Source organism: Ascaphus truei, chromosome 1 (genome assembly GCF_040206685.1).
Source record: "Ascaphus truei isolate aAscTru1 chromosome 1, aAscTru1.hap1, whole genome shotgun sequence".
Lineage (NCBI taxonomy): Eukaryota > Metazoa > Chordata > Amphibia > Anura > Ascaphidae > Ascaphus > Ascaphus truei.
In genome coordinates this window covers 263,380,501-263,408,210 of record NC_134483.1, presented here as the reverse complement: position 1 = coordinate 263,408,210, position 27,710 = coordinate 263,380,501, and the positions used below count along the sequence as shown (strand labels likewise).

General features: G+C 41.4%; 1 protein-coding gene across 24 annotated transcripts in view; it reads left to right on the top strand.

Moving 5' to 3' along the window:
• The window catches only part of ADGRL3 (adhesion G protein-coupled receptor L3), a 2,053,745-nt gene that overhangs the window by 1,056,408 nt on the left and 969,627 nt on the right, over window positions 1-27,710 (top strand). For all 24 annotated transcript variants that reach the window (XM_075603418.1, XM_075603394.1, XM_075603400.1 and 21 more), the window contains one exon: window positions 27,035-27,144. In XM_075603418.1, the coding sequence (XP_075459533.1) occupies window positions 27,035-27,144 (110 nt within the window). The remainder of the gene's footprint in view (window positions 1-27,034; window positions 27,145-27,710) is intronic.

Sequence of the window (27,710 nt, the reverse complement as noted above, 5' to 3'; positions counted from 1 at the left end):
GGTGTCTAGAGATAAGTATATCTGATTTTGTCTGGGCTGGTGCAACCACTAGGCAACTTTAGCGGTCACCTAGGGCGGCACATTTTGGAGGGTGGTGGAAGAGGATGGTAAGCACAGGGCCGTGGTGGCAGCAGAGGAGGAGTACGGCGGGCGGCAGTGGGAGAAGAGAAGGATGGCAGAGGGGAAGGATGGCAAGCGGCGATGGAAGAAGAGGACTTAGTTGTAACGGGTGCTCACCACAGGACAGAACCACGAGGCTGAGGTGGGGATTTAGAATACACCAACCTGCAGCCACGAGACTGCGTCCGGTATGCAGATCCGTAGTCATGTGGCCAGGTCAGGGTAGGAGTAGGATAGGGAAAAATATAGAGCACACAAGGCAGTGCACTCAATAGAAAATTCACTTAAATGCACACCACTTAAATATAAAATATAACCTTTATTGACATTACATAAAACATATATTACCGATAATGTAGGTGTAACCAAAATTTAAAAATAAGTTTGACGAACTGTCTGTCACATGATCGAAATAGTAAACCACTAAATAGCACGTAGCAGGAGCAGATACGATAACAATAGCACAGACTGGACAAAAAACTTAAATGCATGCTTGCTAATGCAAGAAGCCTGACAGATTAAATGGGGGAGCTTGAATTAGTACCTACAAGAGAGCAGTATGATATCATAAGCATTACTGAACATGGCGAGATGGAACTCATAATTGGGCAGGTAATTTAGAGCGTTATTCCATTTTCGGAGGGATCGAGCAAAAGGTGGTGAAATATGTTTATATGTTAAACTGGATCTAAAACCTATTATAAGGGAAGATTGTCACGGGAGACCAGCACTTTTAACACCAGGATCACTATCACCAGACGGGACAAAGAAGTTGAAAAAACTGAGTTTATTCTGGCAAGTCCGCAAACATACAATATACACTCACAAACTGGAGGCCTGGGGGGAAGACTCTAGCCTTGACTAGGTGCAGGGGCCTGCTTCAAGTAGGCTTACCCTGTCCACTTCTCATCCTGGTTCCTGAAAGTGCTATTCACTCAATAGCAACTTTGAAAATCCTGCCAGATGAATCACCATCAAACTCCAAGCTCTGTCTGGTACTCTGATTGGCAGCACTCCTTACATAGGTCTCAGTGCCTGTCCTTCTATGGAGAAATCCCAATCACCAGCCAGAGGCTCACCTGGCCCGCCCCATGATGACGGAGCTGCTAGCAAGTGGGAAATTCAAACTGGCCATAGGAAATTGTGCCTACGTGTTCCATCCCAGCAACGGCTTCCCCTGGCCAGCCCTATATCTCTCGCTGGGTAGGCTGCGGGGAACAAAGGCTCTCCACATTGACAACCACAAACCTGACTCCCCACTCACCAAATGTCCTGATACCTCACCGCTCTCAGCCTTTGTCTCGATCCTGCATTTCTTTGCAAGTAGCTTGGCTAAGTGAATTACTGAGTCTGCCTGCATAGAAATGTTTAAACACCCAAATCACAACAATTCGCAGGCTAGTTGGGGAATACAATTACAGGGAATAAAAGTTCTTTCAATTACAATACATTTACGTTCCCTGTTCCCCCACAATAATAAACACAGATTTCCCCCTCCCTGATCAGATAGTGATTATGCTCGTCTCTGGAAGCGGTTACAACACACACAATGTATCAGCCATATGAGCTCACAAAAGTGGTCAGTGACGCATGGTTTTAGGGGTAGCTAGCTGGCTTCACCATTATTATGTGATTCCAGCTACCCCTACCGTCACAAAGATGTTAATAAAGGGAATGATTAAAATGTGGGGACCTTGTGGATAGAAATTAGCACTGGAGATACAAATATAGGATAAGTAATTGTTATCTAAATTTAGTATAGGTTGAACTTGATAGACATAGAGTTGTGTGAAAAAGAAAGTACACCCTCTTCGAATTCTATGGTTTTACATATCAGGACATAACAATCATCTGTTCCTTAGCAGGTCTAAAAATTAGGTAAATACAACCTCAGATGAACAACAACACATGACATATTACACTGTGTCATGATTTATTTAACAAAAATAAAGCCAAAATGGAGAAGCCATGTGTGAAAAACTAAGTGCACCTTATGATTCAATAGCTTGTAGAACCACCTTTAGAAGCAATAACTTGAAGTAATCGTTTTCTGTACGACTTTAATAGTCTCTCACATCGTTGTGGAAGAATTTTGGCCCACTCTTCTTTACAATGTTGCTTCAGTTCATTCAGGTTTGTGGCATTTGTTTATGCACAGCTCTCTTAAGGTCCTGCCACAGCATTTCAATCGGGTTGAGGTCTGGACTTTGACTGGGCCATTGCAACACCTTGAGTCTTTTCTTTTTCAGCCACACTGTTGTAGATTTGCTGGTGTGCTTGGGATCATTGTCTTGTTGCATGACCCAATTTCGGCCAAGCTTTAGCTGTCGGACAGTTGGCCTCACATTTGACTCTAGAATACTTTGGTATACAGAGGAGTTCATGGTCGACTCAATGACTGCAAGGTTCCCAGGTCCTATGGCTGCAAAACAAGCCCAACTAATCACCCCTACACCACCGTACTTGACAGTTGGTATGAGGTGTTTGTGCTGATATGCTGTGTTTGGTTTTCGCCAAACGTGGCGCTGTGCATTGTGGCCAAACATCTCCACTTTGGTCTCGTCTGTCCAAAGGAAATTGTTCCAGAAGTCTTGGGTTTGTTCAGATACAATTTTGCAAACCTAAGCCGTGCTGCCATGTTCTTTTTAGAGAGAAGAGGCTTTTTTCCTGGCAACCCTTCCAAACAAACCATACTTGTTCAGTCTTTTTCTAATTGTACTGTCATGAACTTTAACATTTAACATGCTCACTGAGGCCTGTAGAGTCGGAGATGTTACTCTTGGGTTTTTTTGCAATTTCTCTGAGCATTGCATGGTCTGACCTTGGGGTGAATTTGCTGGGACATCCACTCCTGGGAAGATTGGCAACTGTCTAGAATGTTTTCCACTTTGAATAATCTTTCTCACTGTAGAATGACAGACTTTAAATTATTTGGAAATGGCCTTATAACCATTCCCAGATTGATGGGCAGCAACAATTGCTTCTTTAAGATCATTGCTGATGTCTTTCCTCCTTGGCATTGTGTTAATGCTCCAGACCAGCAAACTGCTAAAACTTCGGCTTTTATAGAGGTGGTCATACTTGCTGAGGATCAAATGATCAAGGGCATGTGATTAGCAGCACCTGCCTGCTATTTAGCATCTTAATTCATATGGAAGCAGTAAGGGTGCACTTAGTTTTTCACACATGGCTTCTCCATTATGGCTTTATTTTTGTTAAATAAATCATGACACGGTGTAATATGTCATGTGTTGTATTTAGGTTGTATTTACCTAATTTTAAGACCTGCTAAGGAACAGATGAATGTTATTATGTCCTGATATGTAAAACCATAGAATTCAATGATGGTGTACTTTCTTTTTCACACCAGTGTGTGTGTGTGTGTGTGTGATGGTGTACTTTCTTTTTCACACCAGTGTGTGTGTGTGTGTGTGTGTGTGTGTGTGTGTGTGTGTGTGTGTGTGTGTGTGTGTGTGTGTGTGTTTGTGTGTGTGTGTGTGTGTGTGTGTGTGTGTGTGTGTGTGTGTGTGTGTGTGTGTATATAAAGCAGAAAATAGCTGTGTTAGTCCAGTTGCGATAGTGCAGAATAAATTAGTTCTTCAGTATTCGGTGATACTTTTTTATTGGACTATCAACTTATGTCATAGGACAAGCTTTCGAGAGTTATCCTCTCTTCTTCAGGTCAGCAATACTGATATACAAAGTGTTCAATGGCTAAAACAGTGTGGAGAGAGGAAAAAAAAAATAACAGATATTTACTGTAGATAAGGTAGGGTGTTAAGTGTTTGAAGCCAGGGGACAGTGTCAAAGAAAGATGGGGAGGGGGAGGGATACTGGGAAAATGTGGATAAGAATAGTGGCAAGCAGGATAATTACAAGCAATTTTGATAGTGTGTGAGAAAACCCATGTCCGCATTAAGTCCTTTGGTTTTGGTGTCAAAGAGTCTTATCATTCTGAGTTCAAATGTTTTCCGTTCTTGGTTGCTTTTAAACATTCCATTGAGGATTGAGATTTTTATATCATTTATTGAATGATCTGGTTTTGAGAAGTGATGTCCCACAGGTGAGCAGTATCTTCCTTCTTCTTGATGGAGTATAGAGTGTCTGTGCATATTCATTCTTCCTTGTAGTTTTTGGCTGGTTTCCCCAATGTACAGTTGCGGCCAATCTGAGTCTAAGATGGCTAGATCCGCGGCTCTCAGATTATCCTGGTTAGGTGCGGTTTTTCGTCGTTTACGCCTGGAGTGAACTGCGTTATTTTGGCGCTCCTGATATTAGCATTTTATTCTCGCTGTCTGCAATACTGCAATGCTGTGTAAAAACTCAGGGGGCATTTGTGAGCTGTTGTCTTGGAAGTCTAATAACTTAGCGGTTCAACCTACGTCAGTACACAGTCTGTGTGTGCGCACGCAGTAATTGTAAATTTGCATATTTAAAGTATATATGCATTTGCAGTGCTGTGCTGCTGTACGGTATGTCTCATTTGAAAATTGTTGAAACGCATAGGCGTGTACAGTACTGTAACAGTGTCACATTTTGGCATGTACAGTGCTCTTCCCTCGCTCAGGATAATTAACTGCACTGCAGGGTATTTCAACTTCTTATCTTCTGTGCAATGCAGTACATCTCTCCCACACCATTCCTTTGAACGTGTGTCTGGTTTCAATCACATTCCTGCTTGACAGCAGGAATTTACTGCGCATGCGCCTATAACTTCGCCCACCACTGCTTGCTTGCCTGAGTGAGTGACCAAAAAAAAATTTTAAATTAAAAATTTTTTTTTATTGTAATTTTTTTTTCTCCACAAGCCTGCAAAAACCATCTTACTGTATTACGATATTCAATCTGTGCTGTAGCTTTTGACTGCGACCCTGTGCGTTTGACTGCACATGGTTGATTTGTGTGCTTTTTACGTACTGTATTTGGGGGTGTATTATTATGATGAACTGCCTTTTGAAATTAAAGTATGTCGTTAGCTTTGAACTTCATGCAGCTGTACCCTGTAGCCCCCTCCCCCACGAACGCTAGCTCAAGGATTTGAAATTCCACGGAGTCGTTAATTTTCTGAATCTTGCCATTGTGTTCTTAATCCGTCCATAGCCAAGCTACAAAGCCTCATTGCGCCTGCGTGTAATACTTTAGAGATGTGAGCTAGCTTCTTACTGCGCATGAGTCACCCAACCCCCCCCCCCTCTCCACGGAGTCGTTAATTTTCTCAATCTTGCCATTGTGTTCTTAATCCATCCATAGCCAAGCTACAAAGCCTCACTGTGCCTGCGTGTAATCCTTTTAGAGATGGGAGCTAGCTGCTTACTGCGCATGAGTCACCCAGCCCCCCCCCCCTCTCCACAGAGTCGTTAATTTACTGAATGTTGCCATTGTGTTCTGAATCCGTCCATAGTCTAGCTACAAAGCCTCACTGCGCCTGCGTGTAATTCTCTTTGAGATGGGAATTTTGAGGCTTTGTTTACAGCAACGCTTTGGAAAATCCCTTCTCGAATTTGATTTGCACAGAGCATCACCTCTCTGTGCGCCTGTGTGTAATCCTCTTTCGGATGGGAGCTAGTTTACTCCTGCTCATGCGCCTGTAACTTCACCCACCACTGCTTGCTTGAGTGCCCCCCTAAAAATTTAATTATGATTTTTTTAACTGTTATTTTATCCACAAGCCTGCTAAACAATCTTGATATTACGATATTAAATCTGTGCGTTTGCCTGCACATGGTTAATTTGTGTGCTTTTTATGTACTGTATTTGGGGGGTGTAGGGATCAAATTACAGTATTATGATGAACTGCATTTTGAAATTACTGTACTCTACAGTACAGTATGTTATTTCTTTGAATTGCTGCACAACTAATCCTTCATTCCTCCCCCACGCACACACAAACTTTTATCGACAGACACCTCCACAGAGTCATTCATTTTCTGAAGTTAGTTATTCATTGTGTTTTTAATCCATCCCTAGCCGAGCGTCAATCGCCTCACTGCGCCTGTGTGTACTCTAATCCTTTTAGAGATGGGATCTTGCTGCTTACTGCGCATGAGTAACCCAACCCCCTCTCTCCACAGTCTCGTTAATTTTCTGAATATTGCCATTATGTTCTTAATCCGTCCATAGCCGAGCTACAAAGCCTCAGTGCGCCTGCGTGTAATCACCCCACCCACCCCCCTAACCCTTTGAGGCTTTGTTTACGGTAACGCTTTGGAAAATCCCTTCTCGATTTTTAAATGTAAATCCGATTTACACAGCATTGTGAGAATTGAGAGTTAAAAAAACCATTAACTGATTCATGTTGTTTTGTCATTCATTCTTATTCATTGGTGTACTGTAGGGGTGGGGTGGGGGGGTTGTGGTTGTTGTAAATGATTATGACTAGCAGGAATGTGAATAAATATTTATTTTATTTTATCAGGAACCAAAAAATACAAATATAAAAATAATCATGAATAATACATAATGCAGTCTTTATTAAGTTCTTTTCGCAGATTGAAATTGGATAAACATTTAGAAAACATTTGTAAAACATGGGGAAACATGAATAATGCACATTTATAGGAATATTATTTAATAATATATACTGTAATGTATTATATATATATATATATATATATATATATAGTAATATTATTTTTTCCATCTTTATCTTGTTCCTCATTCTGTGTACAGTGCAGTAGTTCATTGAGAGAGGAGAGGTTTTGTGTACATCATTACTGCTGTTTATATACTATACATTTTACTGTACAAACAGATTAGACTGGACACAAAACTCCACCTCCCCCCAGGCCACCTTTTTTTCCTGAAACGACAAGAAACAAAAAATTAGTGCAGTTATGTGCGTACTGTATTATGGCATTGTGTGATGTGTAGTACTACTGTAGATGGCTGGTGCTGCTTTCTCTGGAAAGAAAAAAATTGAGCAGTTAATAGGCAGTTACTGTAGTACTGTCAAACTAGTCTATGCTGGAACTACTGTATACTCTGACTACTGTTAAATACTATGTACAGTACTGTAACCTGATGGCTGGTGCTGCTCTCTCTGTAAAGAAAAAACTGTAACTACTGTATACTCTGACTATTGGGAAAGATAAAATCTTTGCCATACTTACCTGTATCATACTGTACTTACAATACTACAGCACAGTACTACTTTCCTGATGCTTGCCCATTACGCACGATCACAATGGGCAACACAGTGGCAATATGGTCTATATATTTATTGCAGCATTCCACGGTGAGTACATCGTTCCAAAAACTCATTATGCCTTTCAACAACTCGTCCTTTTTGGAGGGTTTCGCCACTTTCCGGATATGGTCCTTCAGCTGATGCCAGACCATTTCAATCAGATTGAAGTCTGGCGATCTGTCATTGGAAAAAAAGGACAATTAGTTTAATAGATACAGTACACAGTAAAAACTGTGGGAAACAAATGAGACATGGTTACTGCACTTACTCCGCTGGCGTCTTCACCCAGTTGATACCGCGCTCAAGGATATGCGCTGTTGACGCGGTGTGCTTCAGATCGTTGTCCTGGTAGAAGCGGTGACCATTCGGGAACTCGCGTGTGATGTATTGCACTATCTCAGGGACAATGTTGTCTTGGAAGAAAGCTTTATTCATGATTCATATAGCAAGAAAAGAAAAGTGCTCAAAAAACTGCACAAAAGTATAGTACAGTGCATACTGTAAGGCTACACTAGTAAAGTACAGTGCATACGGCTACATTATATTTGATATATTTTACCTTCAAAGATGACAATGCATCCTGGTCCACGCCTAGAGATGGCACCTTCACGGGGTGTTTCGGCCGCATCTTCAAAAATATGCGGCCTTTTTTGTGGAATGCAAAGCTTGCAAATCTATCCAGCGACACAGTAGACTCGTCAGTGAAGATGCAATCCTGGAAAGTTTCCCCACTGTCGATCCATGCCTGGGCCTGGACCACTCTTTTGATTTTGTTTGCGTCCCTTATCATGGGGTACGCTCTGTAATGACAAGGAATAAATAATTTTAGTGGTACAGTACAGTTTCCTAAACAACACTGTTACCTTCTGTACTGTCTAGTACTAACCTCACACGTCCATATTTCCATCCAATGCTGCGTCTCATCTTCTTTATGCTGGTCTCGGATACAACGAGATTGTGTTTTTCCTGCAGAGTGTATTTGACCCTTAATGCACTCCTCCCATCATTCTCCTCACTTATTTTGTCCACCAGAAGAGTTGTCTCCCTACAATGTAAAGAAAAACATTTCGGTAAGTAAAAATATTAGAGACAGTAGATCAAGAGGATACAATATATTGTTCTATTAATATGCAGCAATATAAAACTGTTGAAATATAAATATAAATATACAAAATATATACTGTTGTAATATAAATATACAAAATATATATACTGTTGTAATATAAATATACAAAATATATATACTGTTGTAATATAAATATACAAAATATATATACTGTTGTAATATAAATATAAATATACAAAATATATATACTGTTGTAATATAAATATAAATATACAAAATATATATACTGTTGTAATATAAATATACAAAATATATATACTGTTGTAATATAAATATAAATATACAAAATATATATACTGTTGTAATATAAATACAATTTATACAAAATATATATACTGTTGTAATATAAATATACAAAATATATATACTGTTGTAATATAAATATACAAAATATATATACTGTTGTAATATAAATATAAATATACAAAATATATACACTGTTGTAATATAAATCTACAGAAATAACAAAAATATTAGATACAGTACTGTAGATGTACAGAACATTTTTGGATCTAATTTTTTTTTTAAAGTTTTATAAATGTACTTACACGTTAGTTACCCTTGGTGCCCTTTTGCATTCTCTGTTTTTTCCGTGTGCATGATAGCTCACGGTGGTTGCTGGCACAACGAGGCCAGAAGTAGCTAACCAGCGTTGGATGGCAGCAATTCGGTGTCCGCTCGTGTACATCTCCTTAATTCGCATGCTGAGATCCTTGGAAATCTTTTTAACAACCATTGCTGCGAGTAGAAAGAAATACAAATACAAGAATGTATATTCGATGTTTAGTCGATATGTATTCAATGTGCAGTGAACCCACAAAATGGATGGTGTATTTATACGGTAATGACTCACATTAGAGTACACCCACTTTCAGAACCTGTACCTCGCCACCATGCATGAAAGGTTACACACTTTGCATAGCCCACCACTCGATGATCTTTATCTGAACTTGCCCTTGTCCAGATACTGCATTGTGCCACCTGCTTCCATGGAGCAACCCCGATTCTATGGATGCAGGAACCCACTCGCCTCTGCCGTGCCTATCATGCAGAAAAAGAGAAAGGCGGTTGCTGTTTCCACGCCAAGGCAAAAGCGACAGGCTAAGGCCAATAAAGAAAACTTTCTGCTGACCCCAAAGGCTAAGGGTTTTCATATACGTCAAGCTTATTATGTCAAGAAGATATACGGTGATGAACTCTTGACGCAAAACGATTGGCAGCCAACCCATCGAATCCGCAGACCACTTCCTCCCATACGCTTCGACGACTCTGCCGCCGCTGCCCCGGAAATCTTCAGCCCATCTTCTCCACCCCTCGTCCTCGACGCTGTCGCCGCCGTCCCGGAAACCCACAGGCCATCTTCTCCGGTTCTATCCGACGACGCTGCCACCTCTGAAATCCACGGGTCACTTTCTCCTTTGCTCTTAGATGACTCTGCTTCTCGTCCGGAAATCCAAAAGTCACTTTCTCCATCCCTCTTCGACGACGCTGCCGCTTCTCCTCTACCGGATATCCACCCTTCTTCGATGTCGCTGCCGCTTCTCTCCATGGAACCCCCATCTCATCCTCTGTTGCACCCATCCACCCAGATGTCCACATGCCATTCACAAGAAGCAGCTCGTTAGACCAGATGCTGAATGGGATAAGTGTGGATCTCCCCGGGAACTCTATTGTGCTAGCAAAGATAGATCTGCTTCTGGAGACCATGTTAAATGTGGAGCAACGGATGCAAAATATGGATCAACGGATGATACATATGGAACCACGGATGCTAGATATGGATCAACGGATGGATCGAAGGATGGAGAAGATAGAGGCTGACATAGGGGATATACATCGTTTGCTCAGTGTTAATGCCCCTGTTTCCCCGACGCCGGAGCAGGGGGGTGACATGGATGTGATGAATGGGAGCATTGACCCCCTTCCATCACCAAGCGCACCCCCTCCACCAGAAGATGTAGTGTACATGTATGCCGTTGAGGAGGACATGATAACCCCGTCAAGACCACGCCAGGAGACAACACGGCGACCAAGACCGGAGGAAAGCTTCCTCCCAGACAACCTACCATCGCCCGTCGCCTCAAGCACACCCGCTCGCAGAAGACCTACATTCGCTCGCATCGATGCGGTGCCCGACATCAGCCTGTGCAATCTGCCACCGGCGCTCAGGGAGAAGTATAGGGTGAAGAGTGCTGGTGTGCCCCACAAGTATGCCTTGTTACTTTTTAAGCACCATGTTCCCTACTCGTTGTACTGCGACTGGGCCTGTTGTGTTTTGTATACTGTATTTTATGAATAAATAATTTTTTTAATCACAGGTAAGACCATACTGTTGTGCTGAACTGTATTGTACATGTTTTGACCTGCTGTACTTAAATAAAGAAGATGTTGTTGTGTGTTTTTTAACTTGTATTTATACAGAAATGTTTTAACTTGCTGTACACACACACAGGACCTGCACAATTTCAGTCCCTGAGGGCCGCAAACAGGCACGGTTTTCAAGGTTGTCCTGAAAACCGGGCCTGTCTGCTGCCCTCAAGGACTGTACTGGTGCAGACTGTTTTGCATACCATCCCACTGTATATGTTTTGACTTGCCATTCTTTAATAAAGGAGATGTTGCGTTTTGTATATTTTATGAATAAAGAATTTGTTTTTAAAACATGTGACTGTAAACCATACTGACTGACTGTAAATGTTTTTACTTTCTATACATAAATGTTTTCACAACTGTAGCAGTAAACCATACACCTGTTGATGTTTTGAATTGCTGTGCCCTTAAACTGTTTCTACATTGTACAGTATTTGTAAATAAATGTTTTTGTACTTACTCCACCAATAAAAGAACATGTTGATTTGTTTTACATTGTTCCATTGGCTCCTTTGCTACTGTAAAAAAATACAGTGTTTCTAGAATGTACACTACTGTCCAGGCATGCTGTACTGTATACTGTAGGCATGCTCAGTACAAGAGTATTAAAAAAAATAGAAGACACATACTGTACTGTATGTACTGGCACTGTATAGAAGACACATACTGTATATACAGTGCTGTAATACGTGTAAAATAAATGCATATTTTTTATTTTTTTCGGGTTTATTACACAGTATACTGTTTATAAAAAAGTATTGCATACTGTACGGTCGGAAAACATCAGCATAGTGTACAACAGCCACTAAACTGTAGACTCCGGTACGCGGGTTTTTAAATCCGATTCAGCAATGTGCAGGCATTGTTACACAAAGCGATATTATCCATCGAAATCCCTCCATTAGCCGTTTTCTTTTCTGAGGAAAAACAAAAAGAAAAGTTTTACTGTAATGGTCAGCCCCCTAAAGAAGTTCCAAGCCAGTCCCACCAATAATTTTCTCGGGGGGCGTCTCCTGTTCACATGCGCATGCGCCTACCGTCGATGTAATGACACGCATACCGTATGCGTTTCAAGAAGGTTCCAATGTGCATGCGCTTAGCGTTCTACCAATTGTTCAGTATCTGCAGTACAGTACTGTAGAAGCCGCTCAGCCAATAATATTGCTTACAGGAGAATCGCTTGACTTTTGAATCTCACCGATATTTATACTGTATTGTCAAAATAAAAAAAACACTGAAAATAATACGTCAACAATACTCACCATAGAATTTCCCATTCAGCTGGCACCGGTGCCGGTCCACTGCCAGTCCAGCGTTCTTGATCATCCACGTCAATAGTTTGCAGCGGGACTAGTCCACCTGTAGTCAGCTGATGAGGCTGGAAATTGCTTAGGTACATGCAAGCTTGATCGCAACTGCACGCGAAATCCGGCTCAGGCTTGTCACTGACGGTGGGACCGTTATTGGAAGCCGGTGCTGGTGCATTGCTTGGCAGCGACTGTCGTTTCTTAGTTGATTTTAACATGACCCTTCGCCTTTTGCCGTCTGCATGATCATAGATACAGGAAAAAGCCGGTGATACACACCAATACCCTCTAACAAATTGTCGCTCAATACGATAAAAACAGGGATCGCTACATAACCTTTTCCTTATTGCACGCTTCCACGTATGAGGAGCTGGCGAAAATTTGTAAAAGTCCTAGTTTCGATAAAATACTGATACATTTGAGCAACTGTTGCCATCTTATCATCTGTTGCATTAATCGTGGCCCATATCAAATACGCGTAACTTCTGTCGGGTTTTTGGAAAACGGGCTGCACTTGAACACTCATGGCGGGCGGCGGGTCTCTGGAGAATACTGTAACCGAAACTGGTCTTTGTCTTTCTTTAATATGAAAAGCCTAAATTGATACATTTTTGCAACGTCTTCCTTCAGTCTCAAGGCCAAGTTACAATAGCACACTGTGGTATCTTTTTTAAACTAAACACCTGCAAGTCGACACATTACTGAAGCGCATGCGCATTACAATTCATGAATATCTGCCATCTGGCGGACACACGAAGAATTGCAACCTATTAAATCCGAACCATTCTCAATAAACGCATCAACCGCGCGTCAACCGCACATGACCCGTGGCTGAGAATGCAAAATGAATGCGGCATGCTCCAGGTGAAGTGCGTCGCATTCCAGGAAAAAGCCAGGGAAAAACCGGCAATGTGTTAGACTCAGATGTGCCGCAGCAGTAGCAACCTTGGTCACATTTGTTGCACTGAATCATATACACTAAATTCCTGGATGTGCAGCTGTATGATCCTTTAACATTGAATGTTCTATGGTTGTGACTGGCTGTGGGATCCTGGCAAATATGTTTGCAGAGTTTGCAGCGTTTGTTGCTGCACGGTTTTGTGCCATTATCCATGTCTTTAAAATCGTTGTGAAGATTTCTGCTGACTAATTTCTGTTTGAGGTTTGGTGGTTGCCGGAATGTAAGAATGGGAGGTTTGGGAAAGATTTTTTTTAATGTCGCATCCTCTGTCAGCATGGGATGCAGATCTTTGATTATTTTTCGTATACCCTCTAGGGTAGAGTTGTATGTGGTCACTAGTGGTATGCGTGTGGTAGGTTCTTTCTAGAAATCTTTCCCAAACCTCCCATTCTTGCATTCCGGCAACCACCAAACCTCAAACAGAAATTAGTGCATGTGCATGTTGGATCTCCTCCATGGCTACCTCCAGCTGCTGGGCCCGTGGCTCACCCTCACCCGTCGCCCCCTCTGCCCGGCCCAACCTCAGTGATATGAGCGCCAATGCCTGGTGCAGGGCTGTGGGGGGGGGCGGTGCAGGGCTGCTGGCGGGGTTCGGTGCAGGGCTGGCAGGGGGATCGGTGCGGGGCTGGGGAGGTCGGTGGGGGGGATCGGTGTTGAGTTGCTGGGGGAAGTGTGGCTGCTGGGGGAAGTACGAGGGGAGTACGGGGAATGCTGGGGGAAGTACGGTGGCTGCTGGGGGACGTGTAGGGGTGCCGGCACCTCACTCCACCTCTTTCCCCCTCCTTCCTCCTCCCCCCCACTCCTCCTGATCGAGTGTGCCTGGGCCATTTTTTTTTCAAATTAGTGTGACCCCGGTTATAGCGCGGTTGGATCAGGTTGCCCCCGAGGACCGCGCTATAACGGGGTTGAGCTGTATATTTATATATATATACACATATTCTTAGGTCCGGAAATAATTGGACACTGACACAATTTTCATAATTTTGGCTCTGTATGCCACCACAATGGATTTGAAATTAAATAACCGAGATGCAATAGAAGTGCAGACTTTCAGCTTTAATTCAAGGGGTTGAATAAAAATATCGTATGAAACGTTTAGGAATTGCAACCATTTTCATACACAGTCCCCTTATTTCAGGGGCTTAAATGTAATTGGACAAATTAACAAAATCATAAATAAAATGTTCATTTTTAATACTTTGTCGAGAATCCTTTGGAGGCAATGACTGCTTGAAGTCTGTAACGCATGGACATCACCAAACGCTGGGTTTCCTCCTTTGTGATGCTTTGCCAGGCCTTTACTGCAGCTGTCTTCAGTTGTTCGTGGGTCTTTCTGCCTTAAGTTTTCTCTTCAGCAAGGGAAATGCAAGCTCAATCGAGTTGAGATCAGGTGATTGACTCGGCCATTGCAGAATATTCCACTTCTTTGCCTTAGAAAACTCATGGGTTGCTTTCGCAGTATGTTTTGGGTCATTATCCATCTGTAAAGTGAAGCGCCGTCCAATTAACTTCGCTGAATTTGGCTGAATCTGAGCAGACAATATATCCCTATATACTTCAGAATTCATCCGGCTTCTTCTGTCTTCTGTCACATCATCAATAAACACTAGTGACCCAGTGCCATTGTAAGTCATGCATGCCCATGCCATCACACTGCCTCCACCGTGTTTTACAGATGATGTGGTATGCTTCAGATCATGAGCCGTTCCAAGCCTTCTCCATATTTTTTTCTTCCCATCATTCTGGTACAGGTTGATCTTAGTTTCATCTGTCCAAAGAATGCTTTTCCAGAACTGGTCTGGCTTTTTAAGATATTGTTTGGCAAAGTCTAATCTGGCCTTTCTATTCTTGAGGCTAATGAATGATTTGCACTTTGTGGTGAATCCTCTGTATCTGCTCTCGTGAAGTCTTCTCTTTATGGTAGACTTGGATAATGATACGCCTACCTCCTACCGAGTGTTCTCCACTTGGCTGGGTGTTGTGAAGGGGTTTTTCTTTACCATGGAAAGGATCCTACGATCATCCACCACTGTTGTCTTCTGTGGACATCCAAGACCAGCTTGAACAATAAACATTGTTCAAATCACTAGTCTTTTCCATCAAAGCTGTGACAGTTTTAGAACTTGTCCAGCTTGCAGTTTTCTCCCCTTTGACCAAGTTCTGGTCATTTTAACATATAATGAACTTTCTGTAACTAATTTAATTCATTTATAAAATATAATATGGGTGTGCAAACTGTGAACCTGTCTTACAGTAGCTGTGCATTATAATAAATAGTAGACAAATTGGTATTGGAAAGTTGATATTGTAGATACCTTTTATTGAACTCACATGATAGTTCCTTTTGCAGTAAATGTAATTATTTCATAGGTCCCTTCTTCAGAGGCAGTGAGGATTTTGGAAAAGTAACTGTGGTTTACAGTAGTTTGTGATTTAATGAAAAATCAAAAGGATAGTTGAGAATTGTTTGTTACCTTTGAGAGTCAGCAGTGTTTCGTAAACATGTTTTTCTTATATCATTTTTTTACATCAATATATATTTTTGTCTCTGTGGAAGGTGTGTGTGTGGGGGGGTTGAGAAAGACAAACAATCCACATAATGTAGAACACCTGTTTTATCAAACATCTAGTGCAGGATGATGCCTAGTATATTACAAAGCAAAGTTATTATGGTTTCAGAAGAAATACATTTTCCTCCGTCTGTCATTTAATGGAAACAACTGATTACAGAGGTTGGCTTGCTTTTTATTGGCATGCTCTCTGAAATTGTGTTCTACAAAAAATAAGGGGAATTTTTTTTATGTAAAGCAAATTGAAAAGAAAACTCATGTAGTCTGTAAGTGTTAACAACTTCATGCCATAAAATATATCCTACATTTAAGTAATATGCTGGGTTGATGATGTCTATTTCATCTCTAGAATAGATGTACAAAATGTTCCCTAAAACTTTTAAAGTCGGCCATAGACAAATGTGCAGTTTGTAATGCAATAAACAGAAATGTGGTTACAATTGTCTATTTTACAAAAATTCTAAAGGCAAAATTTCACACTTTTTGAAAAAATATTTGTGAACAGAAAATGGGCACATTTGATCATCTCTAATCTCTGACCACTATATATGTTATAGAGACTTTGTTTAAATCATACACATCATAACCAAAACGGGAACTGACAAATGGCTGATTTCTTGCAAGAATAAAAAGCCCCCCACGGACGATTTAGCAGCAGGGTTGATATGGGGTTGCAGATGTTCCCTTGTTCACCTTTTAGGTATAGAAATGTTTCTAGGTAAAAGTAAAGAAGAAGTCAGTGGATTGGTTTATGAATGGTTTGCTGCCAAGTGTGAAGTAGTAGGTGATTGGTGGGGATGTTGGTGTCCGTGGCAGGTGACGGTTTTGGCAGGAATTTATTAAAGGTGCTGAGGATAGGGAGCAGTCACTTACTGAATGAGTGGCAGTAGGGATACTCACCCCCACTGTGACGATAGCTTTCCACAGGCTTATTAATATTACACAAAAATAACTGGGTTTGAACTGAACGAGGCTTAAGATATAATAAATTGTATTTATTCCTTAGAATAAAGGTGAACACAACAGATAATACAGTAACAAACAAGAAGTACACTTACTTAAGGGTTGGGGAATGAGAAGTATGATGTAGCATTTCTCTCAGCAGTCAGGAAATCATTCAGGTGATATCAGGTAACCATATCAGCAAACGAAGACAAAGGATATATGGGTGGACAGCAGTTTATAAACCTTTTGTCCCTCTATCTGTACCATTAAGCACTGGTGATTGGTTTTCAATTACCTCCAGCCAATCTTTAACATGGGAACCCATTTCAACACATGCCCCCCTGCTAGCTGGCCCATGCGCAGTAGAACTCTGGGGTCTCATTTCTGTAGCCCCACATATGCAAATGGAATGCCAGCCATTCTACCCATTTGGCTTTATGGCAGGAAAACCTTTGTTGGAAGGTGTTAACTGGAACACTTAAGAACTGCCCTGGTTTGGGCTTCGGATAAACAGTGAGGGTGACAAAACTCTTTGAACAATACTTAAGTCCTAGACATTCAGTCGCCTCTCCAGCCATCTGCTACATTATGGCCAAAGAATTTGCCTCTGGAATTTATCCATACCTTAGAATACAGTATTAAGCATAAAACATAGACGTATTAAATTATCCGGTTCCGTTAGGTCTAGCAGGTCCAAACTTCCCAGTTCGCATTGCCAGAACTGGGACACCATATGGTCCAAAAAGCGACTTGCTACGACCTAAGAAACTGGAGTTACACAAATGTACATTAAATCATTTTAATACAAAAATCTCCATTGAAAAAGAAATCTCAGCTTTTCACTAAATCCCCATTGAAAACAACAGGCAGCTCCGCCATAGACTTTCAATGGTAAATCGCCGCCATTGAAGTCAATGGGGGTTTTCTGCCATTGAAGTCTATGGGAAAACTCCCGAACTTCAAGGGGGTCCATACTCCGTCGGGTTGGTCCAAGCGGGTCAAGGATGGTTCTGCAGTGATGCCGGAGCAGTGGCTACAGATACCCAAAACCCTGATCCGCTGAACCCTCCGGAACCGGAGATATGGATTCCTAAAATTCAGCATTTCTCACTTAGTCATTTTTCTGAGCCGTTTCTGCCGCCGCCGGCAAAGCCTATGGCGCGACCCGCTCTATCTGGTTCGACTCTTATCGGGGGTCCAGGATTCGGGGACCCAGTTGTGGTCGAGTGGGGGGAAGCCTAGGAACTAGGGGCAAAAAGAATTTTATTTCTAGGTGCCCTAGAACTGTTTATTCCCACATCAATTAACTTTTGAACTTGACTCAGTGATTGTAACTCTTTTTAGACATTGTATCCGCTTTGTGGTTTGTGGTCTGGACGGCAGCCAACTTCTTCTTGAAAAGATTACCTCGAGGCATCTCCATTGAAGTCAATGGGCCCATTGACTTTCAATGGGAAACCGCCGCTCTCCCTCTCGGACGCCACCTGCTGGTCTTTACAGGAAATCGGACTAAAACAGCACATTCTGCCATTGAAATGCATTGAGCCCTAATGGCGGCCAATGGGGACCTGCAAAATGGTGCCTGAAAAGGCGGGAAAACTACACAAAGAGCTATAATCATTAAAGAACTATTAACCCTTGTGCTCCCGGATGGATTCTAGTGTGTGTGTGATGCACACACTGATTAACACAGACATTACCATGGAACAGGGGAAAATACATTTACAGGTCATAACAAGGGTTAAATCACATTTCTGGACCTCAGTCCAGTTAACCCCTTGTCTCCCTGGTGCGGTCAGGGGTGGCCAAATGGGGTGCAACCCCTTTAATACCGGGCCACCCCCTCTCTCCCTCTACACCCACCCCCCTCCCTCCTGTTTCAGGGATTTTTTTTATTGTATGTGTGTTTTATTAAATATGTTTAAAACAAAATTGGTTTAGATAGGGTTCATTTTGAGCTGTTATGTATATTATAGTTAACTTGTTTGTTGTTATTGGACTGATTAACTTCCCGTCTGGGGGGCAGAACCAATGGTATTTAGGTATTATGTGTATTTGGCTGGGAGGTGAGAGGTTAATTTATACTATGAATGTTTTGATGTTGTTCAAACATACTCCTTGGAACCCGTGAAACAAGTCCCACCAGAGGGTTAGAGCTGGGTTATTAAGATTAACACTTATTATTTTATATTATTATCACTATTTTTATTTGTATTTTTGATTAATTTTATTTATACCTCAATTATTATATTTTCACTTTTAAGTTGTTAGCGCCTTTGTATTCACTTCTTCACAATATAATCTTTTGATGTTTACATAAGTTATGATGCTAAAAAAATGTCCTGCATCCTTACCACCACCTAACTGGATGGTGATATGTCCTATGTGTTATGGATAAACAGTTGCATGTTGTTTAAATTAAAGGGCAGTGCATCATACAGTTTCCATGCTTATGGCAGTCAAATGCAGTGATTTCCAAAAAGGTTCAGGAGGTGTCTCCAAGGAGTTTGCCCCCAGAAATAAGTAATGACAGATTCCAGGCAGTATAGTGGGTTCCTGAACCCATGTGAGGACTGCACACTTAGGCCCTGAAATGCACCATGGTGTGGGTGATACAACTGCCAATTGCAGTATAACCTTTCAAAGTTGGTCCCCACAATGCTTTGCATCCACAGGGCAAGGCATTGTGGGGTGTGACTTTGGATGCTCCTACTGTAATTGACAGCTACAGTATACCACCCATGTCGCCTTCGCACATTGAGGTGTAGTTTGGGGCCTTATTAAGCGTGTGTACCCACAAGCTCAGCACACTACTGTATACTTCCTGGGATCGGTCACACAGTTATGTTAGCAATAATCTGATGAGTAGGTAATAAGATTAATTAATTAGTGGTTCGTGGAACAAATATTTTCTAGCAGGGGGTGCACAATGTAAAATGTTACCACAATGTTGGGAACAACTGATCTAATGGACTACATATAAATTATTACCAGGACATTGATGGCATTATGGTTCAAGGATGGTTCCCAATTACAGAAATAGGTAGCCGAGGTCCTAGAACAATCAGGAAACAGATGTAAAACTTTCTCAGCACAAGGAAGGATCATACTGTAGCTTTAGGCCTTATAAAGTATGATGCATGAAACAAAATTCAGGTAAGTGATGCAAGGTTCTAAGACAAAATTGTTATAATTGGTCTGGCAACCACAATCTAACAATAGACTGCTGTTTTCAAGGGCATAATTTAGGCCTAAATCAATCAACCAGCATTTACGAAAAAATGCAGTATTATCACCAAAAAAAAACATTATTTTTATGGTGCAATGCATCAACATTTCACTGCTAAAAATAAAGCATTTTTTACTGTGACTGATAAAAATATCAGGACCCGTATTAACATGACTAAATACAGCAGTTTTATTCATGTTGATGTCATACTGTACATCAAATCCCAATACTTAGCGGAACCCCGGTAGTGCTAATAAATACTGCATTTTGTTATCACATACCCCGGGTCGGCATTAGTCTTATCTTGCCTATGTCAATATTGTGGCCATTATAGATATGAGAAAGATATCCTAAACCAGTATGGAATAGGTGATAAAAATTAAAAACACATTACAGTACACTTAGTAGCCCAAGTGGGTAGCTAAACATGACTAGGTGACCACTAAGGGCTACAAATGGGTTAATATTAACATTAAACTATACTACTTACCCCCATTGGTTATCTCAGTGGCAATGCTTTACTAACCACTAAGGCAAACAAGGGGTTAACCACGACCACTAGCCCTCTGGAGGCGTAACAACCCTGCCCAGGGCAAATAACTCTCTTTAAGAGGACATTTCGAATTTGGCCCACTGGGAAGTGGTAGTTGTTGACCATCTTTGCCTTAGCAGTTTGTAAAGCATTGCATGGTGATGCTTTACTAGCAACTAAGGTAGCCACGGTGGGTAGGTAGTGTAGATTGATTGTGTTTTAACCCCATTGATGTCTGTGGTTTACCTTTGTAGCCACAGACATCAAGGGGGTTAATGTTATTTCTACCATTGGGTGCTGTAATTATAGATATTAAGAAACCTATGGTAGAAATATTAGTAATACGATTGAGATGCAGGAATGAATGTGTTATTTATTTATTTTATTTATAAAATGTTTTACCAGGAATTATATATATTTAGGCTAAAGCTGCAAAATTGCAGTGTTTGTGTGTGAGTGTGGCAGCAGCAGCAGTGTTTGTGTCAGTGTCAGCTGCAGCAGTGTTTGTGTGTCATTGTGTCAGCAGCAGCAGCAGCAGCAGCAGCAGCAGCAGCAGCAGCAGTGTTTGTATGTCAGTGTGTCAGTAGCAGCTGCAGTGTGTGTGTCAGTGTGTCAGCAGCAGTGTATGTGTGTTTGTATGTGTCAGTGTGTCAGTAGCAGCAGCAGTGTTTGTGTCAGTGTCAGCTGCAGCAGTGTGTGTGTGTGTGTGTGTGTCAGTGTCAGCAGCAGCAGCAGCAGCAGTGTGTGTGTCAGTGTGTCAGCAGCAGCAGTGTTTGTGTGTTTGTATGTGTCAGGGTGTCAGCAGCAGCAGAAGCAGTGTTTGTGTGTGTTTGTGTCAGTGTGTCAGTGTAGCAACAGCAGCAGTGTTTGTGTGTGTTTGTGTCAGTGTGTCAGTAGCAGCAGCAGAAGCGTTTGTGTTGTGTGTGTGTGTGGTGTGCTGTATGTGTGTGTGTAGCAGCAGAGTTTGTATGTAGCAGCAGTTTGTTTTGTGTAGACCTGCTGTGTTGTGTGTAGAACTGGTGTGTGTGTGTGTGTGTGTGGAGCTGCAGTGCGTGTGTGTGTGTCAGTAGCAGCGTGTGTGTGGTGTGCTGTTGTGTTTTATGGGTGTAGCAGCAGAGTTTGCGTGTAGCAGCAGTTTGTGTGTGTAGACCTGGTGTGTGTGTGTGTGTGTGTGTGTGTGTATAGAGAGCTGCAGTGTAAGTGTTTATAGAGGTGCTTTAATGTATTTACCATTTTATTTTAATAAAAAAATCGATATAACTAGACAAAAGTGTCTATTATTTATGAAAAAGCCTACATTTAGCCTACAATAGTAATAATCCCTTCAGAACAGAGCATTACTGGTCAATAATGCCCTGGCTGGGTTATAGTCCCTCGGCTTCGCCTCTGGCCTTCAACTCTTTCAGCCAGGGCATTATTGGCCAATAATGCCCTGTTCTTCGGGGATTATTACTTAAATACGTATATTCAAATTTAATTTAGGCATTTTATACTGTACTGTTCCAAAAGTAGCCTGCTTAATTTATTGCTACAGTACTTCTTTTCTCTCATGGACAAAGTGAGGACACCAAAATTCTTGAACAATGTATAATATAATACTCAATATATCCTTTTCATGATACCTGATATCATTGGTCTATGATGCTTGTCGCTTAACATACCTGGAAATCTGAATAGGAAAACATTGCAAAATGTAGAACTACTGTACTAGATTTACTAAATTGTCTGAGTGGAAAAATCAGGTCCTATAAATCTCACCACCATGCTAGGAAAATAAGCTTAAGGCATTTGATAATGAATCTATTTTAATTTTTAAGGTAAAATAAAATTGTCATTTAGGCTGACAAATATAGCCTTAGGTACACATGAAGCACCCACTTCATTTTTAATGAGTCCTTTTATGGATATTACATGCTCTACAAAAAGAAAAAAGATGACTACGGGTCAAATGTCAGATGTCAAATAAAAGAAATGGCATCTACAAAGTAACAACTGCACAAATGTAGCCTTGAGGAAATTCTGTTTTCATGTTAGACATGGTTAGAAGGCTCAGACAAAGACAAACAAATTGCTCTAGAAATGTTGATGTATAGTGTTTTTGATATTTGGAAAAAATGTTCACAACCATGTGGTTTCACCAGCTCATGTTGCACTTATCGTACTATAGGAACTTTACTTGTTTTAATGCAAACAGCTTTATAAGCATACACAAATAGAGAACACTTTACCTGTTATTACATTGAGCGCTATTGAAATGCTAGAAAAATTGTAGATTAAAAAAGAGTATGACTAGATAGTGCACATCTTTCCGATGTGTTGGAATTATTTGAGATCCACCATTGATTGTAAAAAGTTGTTTTAATGATAACATAAAATCTAGTATTTTTTTTACTAATAACTCAAATTCTGCAAATATGCAAGGTACCTTTAAGTGAAGGAAATAGTTTGTACTGCACATTAACTGCATTGTTTAAGGAGAGACTTATGCTGAGTCCCTGGTAGTCACAGCGGCGTACGCTATAGCGTGCGTGCTACACACCACAGCACAGCCCAGTGTGGGGCAGGCCCCAGTCGCTGTGTGTTTGTGGGCACGCAAAGCAATGTGACACATACGCTGGCAGGAAAGACACAAATTTTGTCTTCCTGTGCCACGATGCGGTCACGTGGCGCTGCGCAGCCAATGGCAGGGCAGATATGCCCCATCATGGCCGTGCCCCCCATCATGGCCCTGCCCTCCCTTGCGCTTTCCTAGAGTTCCCCTACAGACCAATTGATCGCAGCTGTAGTTGCTGCATGTGCCGCCATGCCGCCTGGCACGCATGCAGCCGGGTGGACTGGGGCCGTAGCTTTAGGCTCAGTCCCTGTGGTGATGGTGGCGTGCTCAGTGGCATGGGCACCGCACACCAGACACTCACCTTAATCAGGCAGGCCCCATTGGGTTCTGCTGTCTTGGCTCACGAAGCACTGTGGCACGTCAGCCAGCAAGATGGCAGAAAGTCTGTACTGGATGCTTGCGGTGCCACAGCAACTGAGACAGCTTTGTTGTTCATGCCCTCCCTCTGTGTTTTTGCCACGCCTTCCATCACTCCCTACAGACTGCAGATCATGGCTTTAAGCTGTGCACGTGTCACCAGGATGCCAGGTGCACATGCAGCAGCCAACATTTGGGCCGTAGCCTTACAATGCCTTTGTCACAGTTGTGCTCGCCACAAACCAGGGTCGGGCCGCGTCCCTGAGGTGGGGTTGTATAAGCACCGACCTTAGACCGCGCAGGCTGATCCGGATTGCGCAGTTCATAGTCGTACATAGCAGGGTCGGGACTGGAGAAGGCAGCATCGTCAGTGGACAAGCCAGGGTCAGCATTGGAGACATCAGGGTAAACATTATCCAAGTGGAGTTTCGGCAACAGGTAGTCAGGAGTTCCCCGCTTCAGCCTAGGAGCGTGGGTGCAGGAGCGGGTTCTGCGCGTGCGGCGACCATGGCACCAGTCTCAGGAAGGGATAAGCAGACCGGAGTGGGCACACCGCCTGGCAGCGCTGGCAAACCAGTGCTTCAGCGCAAGAGTCCAGAGCGGGCCTGTGCAAGGGGAGAGAGAGCTACAGTACAATTTTGGGCACCAATCCTAAGAAAAGACATTATGGAACTAGAGAGAGTGCAGAGAAGAGCCACCAAATTAATAAAGGGGATGGACATTCTAACTTATGAGGAGAGGCTAGCTAAATTAGATTTATTTACATTACAAAAGAGGCGTCTAAGAGGGGATATGATAACTATAAACAAATATATTCAGGGAAAATACAAGGAGCTTTCAAAAGAACTATTCATCCCACGGGCAGTACAAAGGACTCGGGGCCATCCCTTAAGGATGGAGGAAAGGAAATTTCACCAGCAACAAAGGAACGGGTTCTTTACAGTAAGGGCAGTTAAAATGTGGAATTCATTACCCATAGAGACTGTGATGGCAGATACAATAGATTTGTTCAAAAAAAAGGTTGGACATCTTTTTAGATGGGAAAGGTATACAGGGATATACCAAATAAGTATACATGGGAAGGATGTTGATCCAGGGAATAATCCGATTTCCAATTCTTGGAGTCAGGAAGGAATTAATTTTTCCCCTAAATGGGGTTTTTTGTTTGCCTTCCTCTGGATCAATAAGTATAGATATAGGATAAAGTATCTGTTGTCCAAATATAGCAAAGGTTGAACTTGATGGACGGAAGTCTTTTTTTTAACCTCATCTACTATGTAACTATGTAACTATGTACAGACCTCAGGACTCGTAGACTGGCCTCTGCTAAGGGTAGGGCAGCAGGCCTCAGGAAACAGGGAGCTGAAGTATACTCTGGAGGTGCTCCGCTTCAGCACAGGAACCAGGACACGGCCTCTGCAATGGAGAGAGAGCAGCAGGCCCCAGGAACTGGTAGACAGCCCTCTGCTATGCAAGGACTGCAGGCCTCAGGAAATAGGGAGCTTAAGTACACACTGGAGAGTCCTCCGCTTCAGCACAGGAGTCAGGAACAGTCCTCTGCGTGAAACTAGCAGCAGGCCCCAGGAAAGCAAGCCTCTACGTAGAGAGTAGTAGCTGGCCTCAGGATACTCAGGAAACACAGGCCCCTGCATGAAGACTAGCAGCAGGCCTCAGGAACTAGGGAATAGAACTAGAGAGGTTAGTACACAACAGAGCCAAGCCTAGGGCTTGTGGCAGAACATGTGTTACATCCAGGAAGGATTATGCTCGGCAGGGAAGTATTGTGGAAGGCTGTATTTAAAGGTCAGTGAACCAATAGCAGGAGGGGCGTGTGAAAGTATTGCTTTAATGAGTGAATCCAGGCTGCAGTAAATATCAGGGGAAGTGTTCCAGGACTGCACATGTCTGTAAGGCAAGGCAAACAGTAAACTAAGGTGCGGATCCGTTACAGCCTTGCAAAATAATGTATTGCAGGTTTTCCAGCATAAAGGGTCTAAAGTTAATAAATGGTACTGTTCACCCGAATAATACTTGAGGTGGTATACTGCATGTATAAAATGGTGCAATTTGCTCCAAATATCATTTGTCACATTTGCCACAGATCCCTTAGGATCAAAGTTGACACCACCTCCAACATTGCAGATTTATGTGATGAAAAGAGAAAGAAAATTATACCTTGATAAATTGATGCAGAGGCAAATAGACACAATTTACATCAGTTTTTGGAGAAATAATCCAGTTTGTGACACATATTTTCCATAAGGAGTCAAATTCCCAAAATGTCCTACGATGTAACAATGTTCAGTAACTGTGGGCTCAAGTTAGTTATGCAATGTTTATTGTAATGAGGCAGAAATGTTTTACAACGATAAGAGCATCCCAGCTGCTATCTTCAAAGAAAGTACTGTGGCTTTTTGAATCACACACACATTCTACACCCCCTGTCCCTTCAATTAAAATTATACGTTCTATGGAGCAGGCCCTCATTGTATACTGTGTCACTGTATGTTACTGTTGTAGTTGTATTGTTATTATGTCTTCAAACCTCATTGTACTGTACTGTAGAATATGTTTACATGATATTATAATAATTATCATTTTTAGAACACTGCCTTTGAAGTGGGTGAACCCAGTTTGAATCATAATATCAGCTTTCTTTGTAACTTTAGGAAATCACTTTATCTACCAGTGTTTTTTGCACCAAAAGTAGACTGTAAATGGAAGCTTCTCAGCAAGGAACTCCTTCAGGGAAATTCACAAAGCTGTGATAAGGAATATCATTGCTCATGTCAGTGGGATTGACATATTATATAGAGATATCTATATCTATCAGATACATTTACGGTTATGCATTCTGGAAACACAAATAAACATGCGACTAAAAATTAAATGGGGCAAAATTAAGTCAATCTATTTTATAAAGGAGAAGGATTTAGGAATGTTTGTATACAGCAGGCTTAGGCATAGGGCCCAATGTCATGCAGTAGCTGCAAAAGCAAATAAAATATCTTGCATCAAGCGGGGAAGGGATGGAAGAGAAATAAGCATAATTATGCCACTGTATAAAGCATTAGTAAGACAACATCCTGAATATGGAGTACAGTTTTGGGCACCTCTCCATAAAAAAGACATTATGAAACTAGAAAAAGTGCAGAGAAGAGCCACCAATTAATAAAGGGGACTGAATCTGATTTATGAGGAGAGGCTAGATAATTTAGATGTATTTATTTAGAAATTAGGCATCTTAGAGGGGATATGATAATTATATACAAATATATTCGGGGACAATACAACAAGCTTTCAAAATAACTATTAATCTCAAGGTACAAGTACAAATGACATGGGGGCATCCCTTAAGGATGGAGGAAAGGAGTTTTCACCAGTAACAAAGAATATACAGGGATATACCAAATACGTAAACATGGGAAGGATGTTGATCAAGGGAGAAATCTGATTGTCAATATTTGGAGTCAGGGATGAATTTATTTTTCCCTTTATTAGACATTATTGAATAATGTTTCACTGGGGTTTTCTGTTGGCCCTCCTCTGGATCAAAATACTGTGAATACAAATATAGGATAAATGTAGCATAGGTAGAACTTTATGAACATATGATTTTCTTTTAACTCATCTGCTATGTAACTATGTGATATATACCTATGTATAACATATTACTACAGTGCTAATTGCTTAATTATACCAACATTTATATTTCAGATGCAATAACCGTACTCAGTGTGCTGTTGTTGCTGGACCAGATGTGTTTCCAGATCCATGCCCGGGGACCTATAAATATCTGGAAGTCCAGTATGAATGTGTTCCTTACAGTATGTATATATTTGTATAACTATCTTATCTGAATAACGCTTTAAGGTTAAAATTTGTATGAGAATATTTGGAATAGCTTTGTAGATTTGTTGCTATATTTACACACACCTCTTACTACAAGATTTTCAATGAGAAAGGAAAATAGATACAAATTGGGACAAACGTGACATTCTATCAGCATTCTACAGTGGCACACATTTTTCAACTTATTTACAATAAACTATTTACTAGTAAACCAAAATGATGTAGTTCAATTTGCTCTACGGAATATAGATTGCAAGTACTTTACAACAGAAAATGCCACAATGTGAGATGATAAATGTAGACAGTCACAAGGTACTCTACATAATCAATCATTTCCTTATTTACCGCCCTTTTTGGTAGTTTCCTTTTTCACTATCAACTCAAAGGACACAGTTTTAATGAATTGTTAATTAAAAAATATTTTGATAGCAGCTCTGGAAAAATACTGGTATAATTCAAGCTTTTATATGCAAGCTATTGTATAATTAATTTCATTTTAATTGCTCATTAGAAGATATGTGTTTGTCATTTTTTGCTTTGC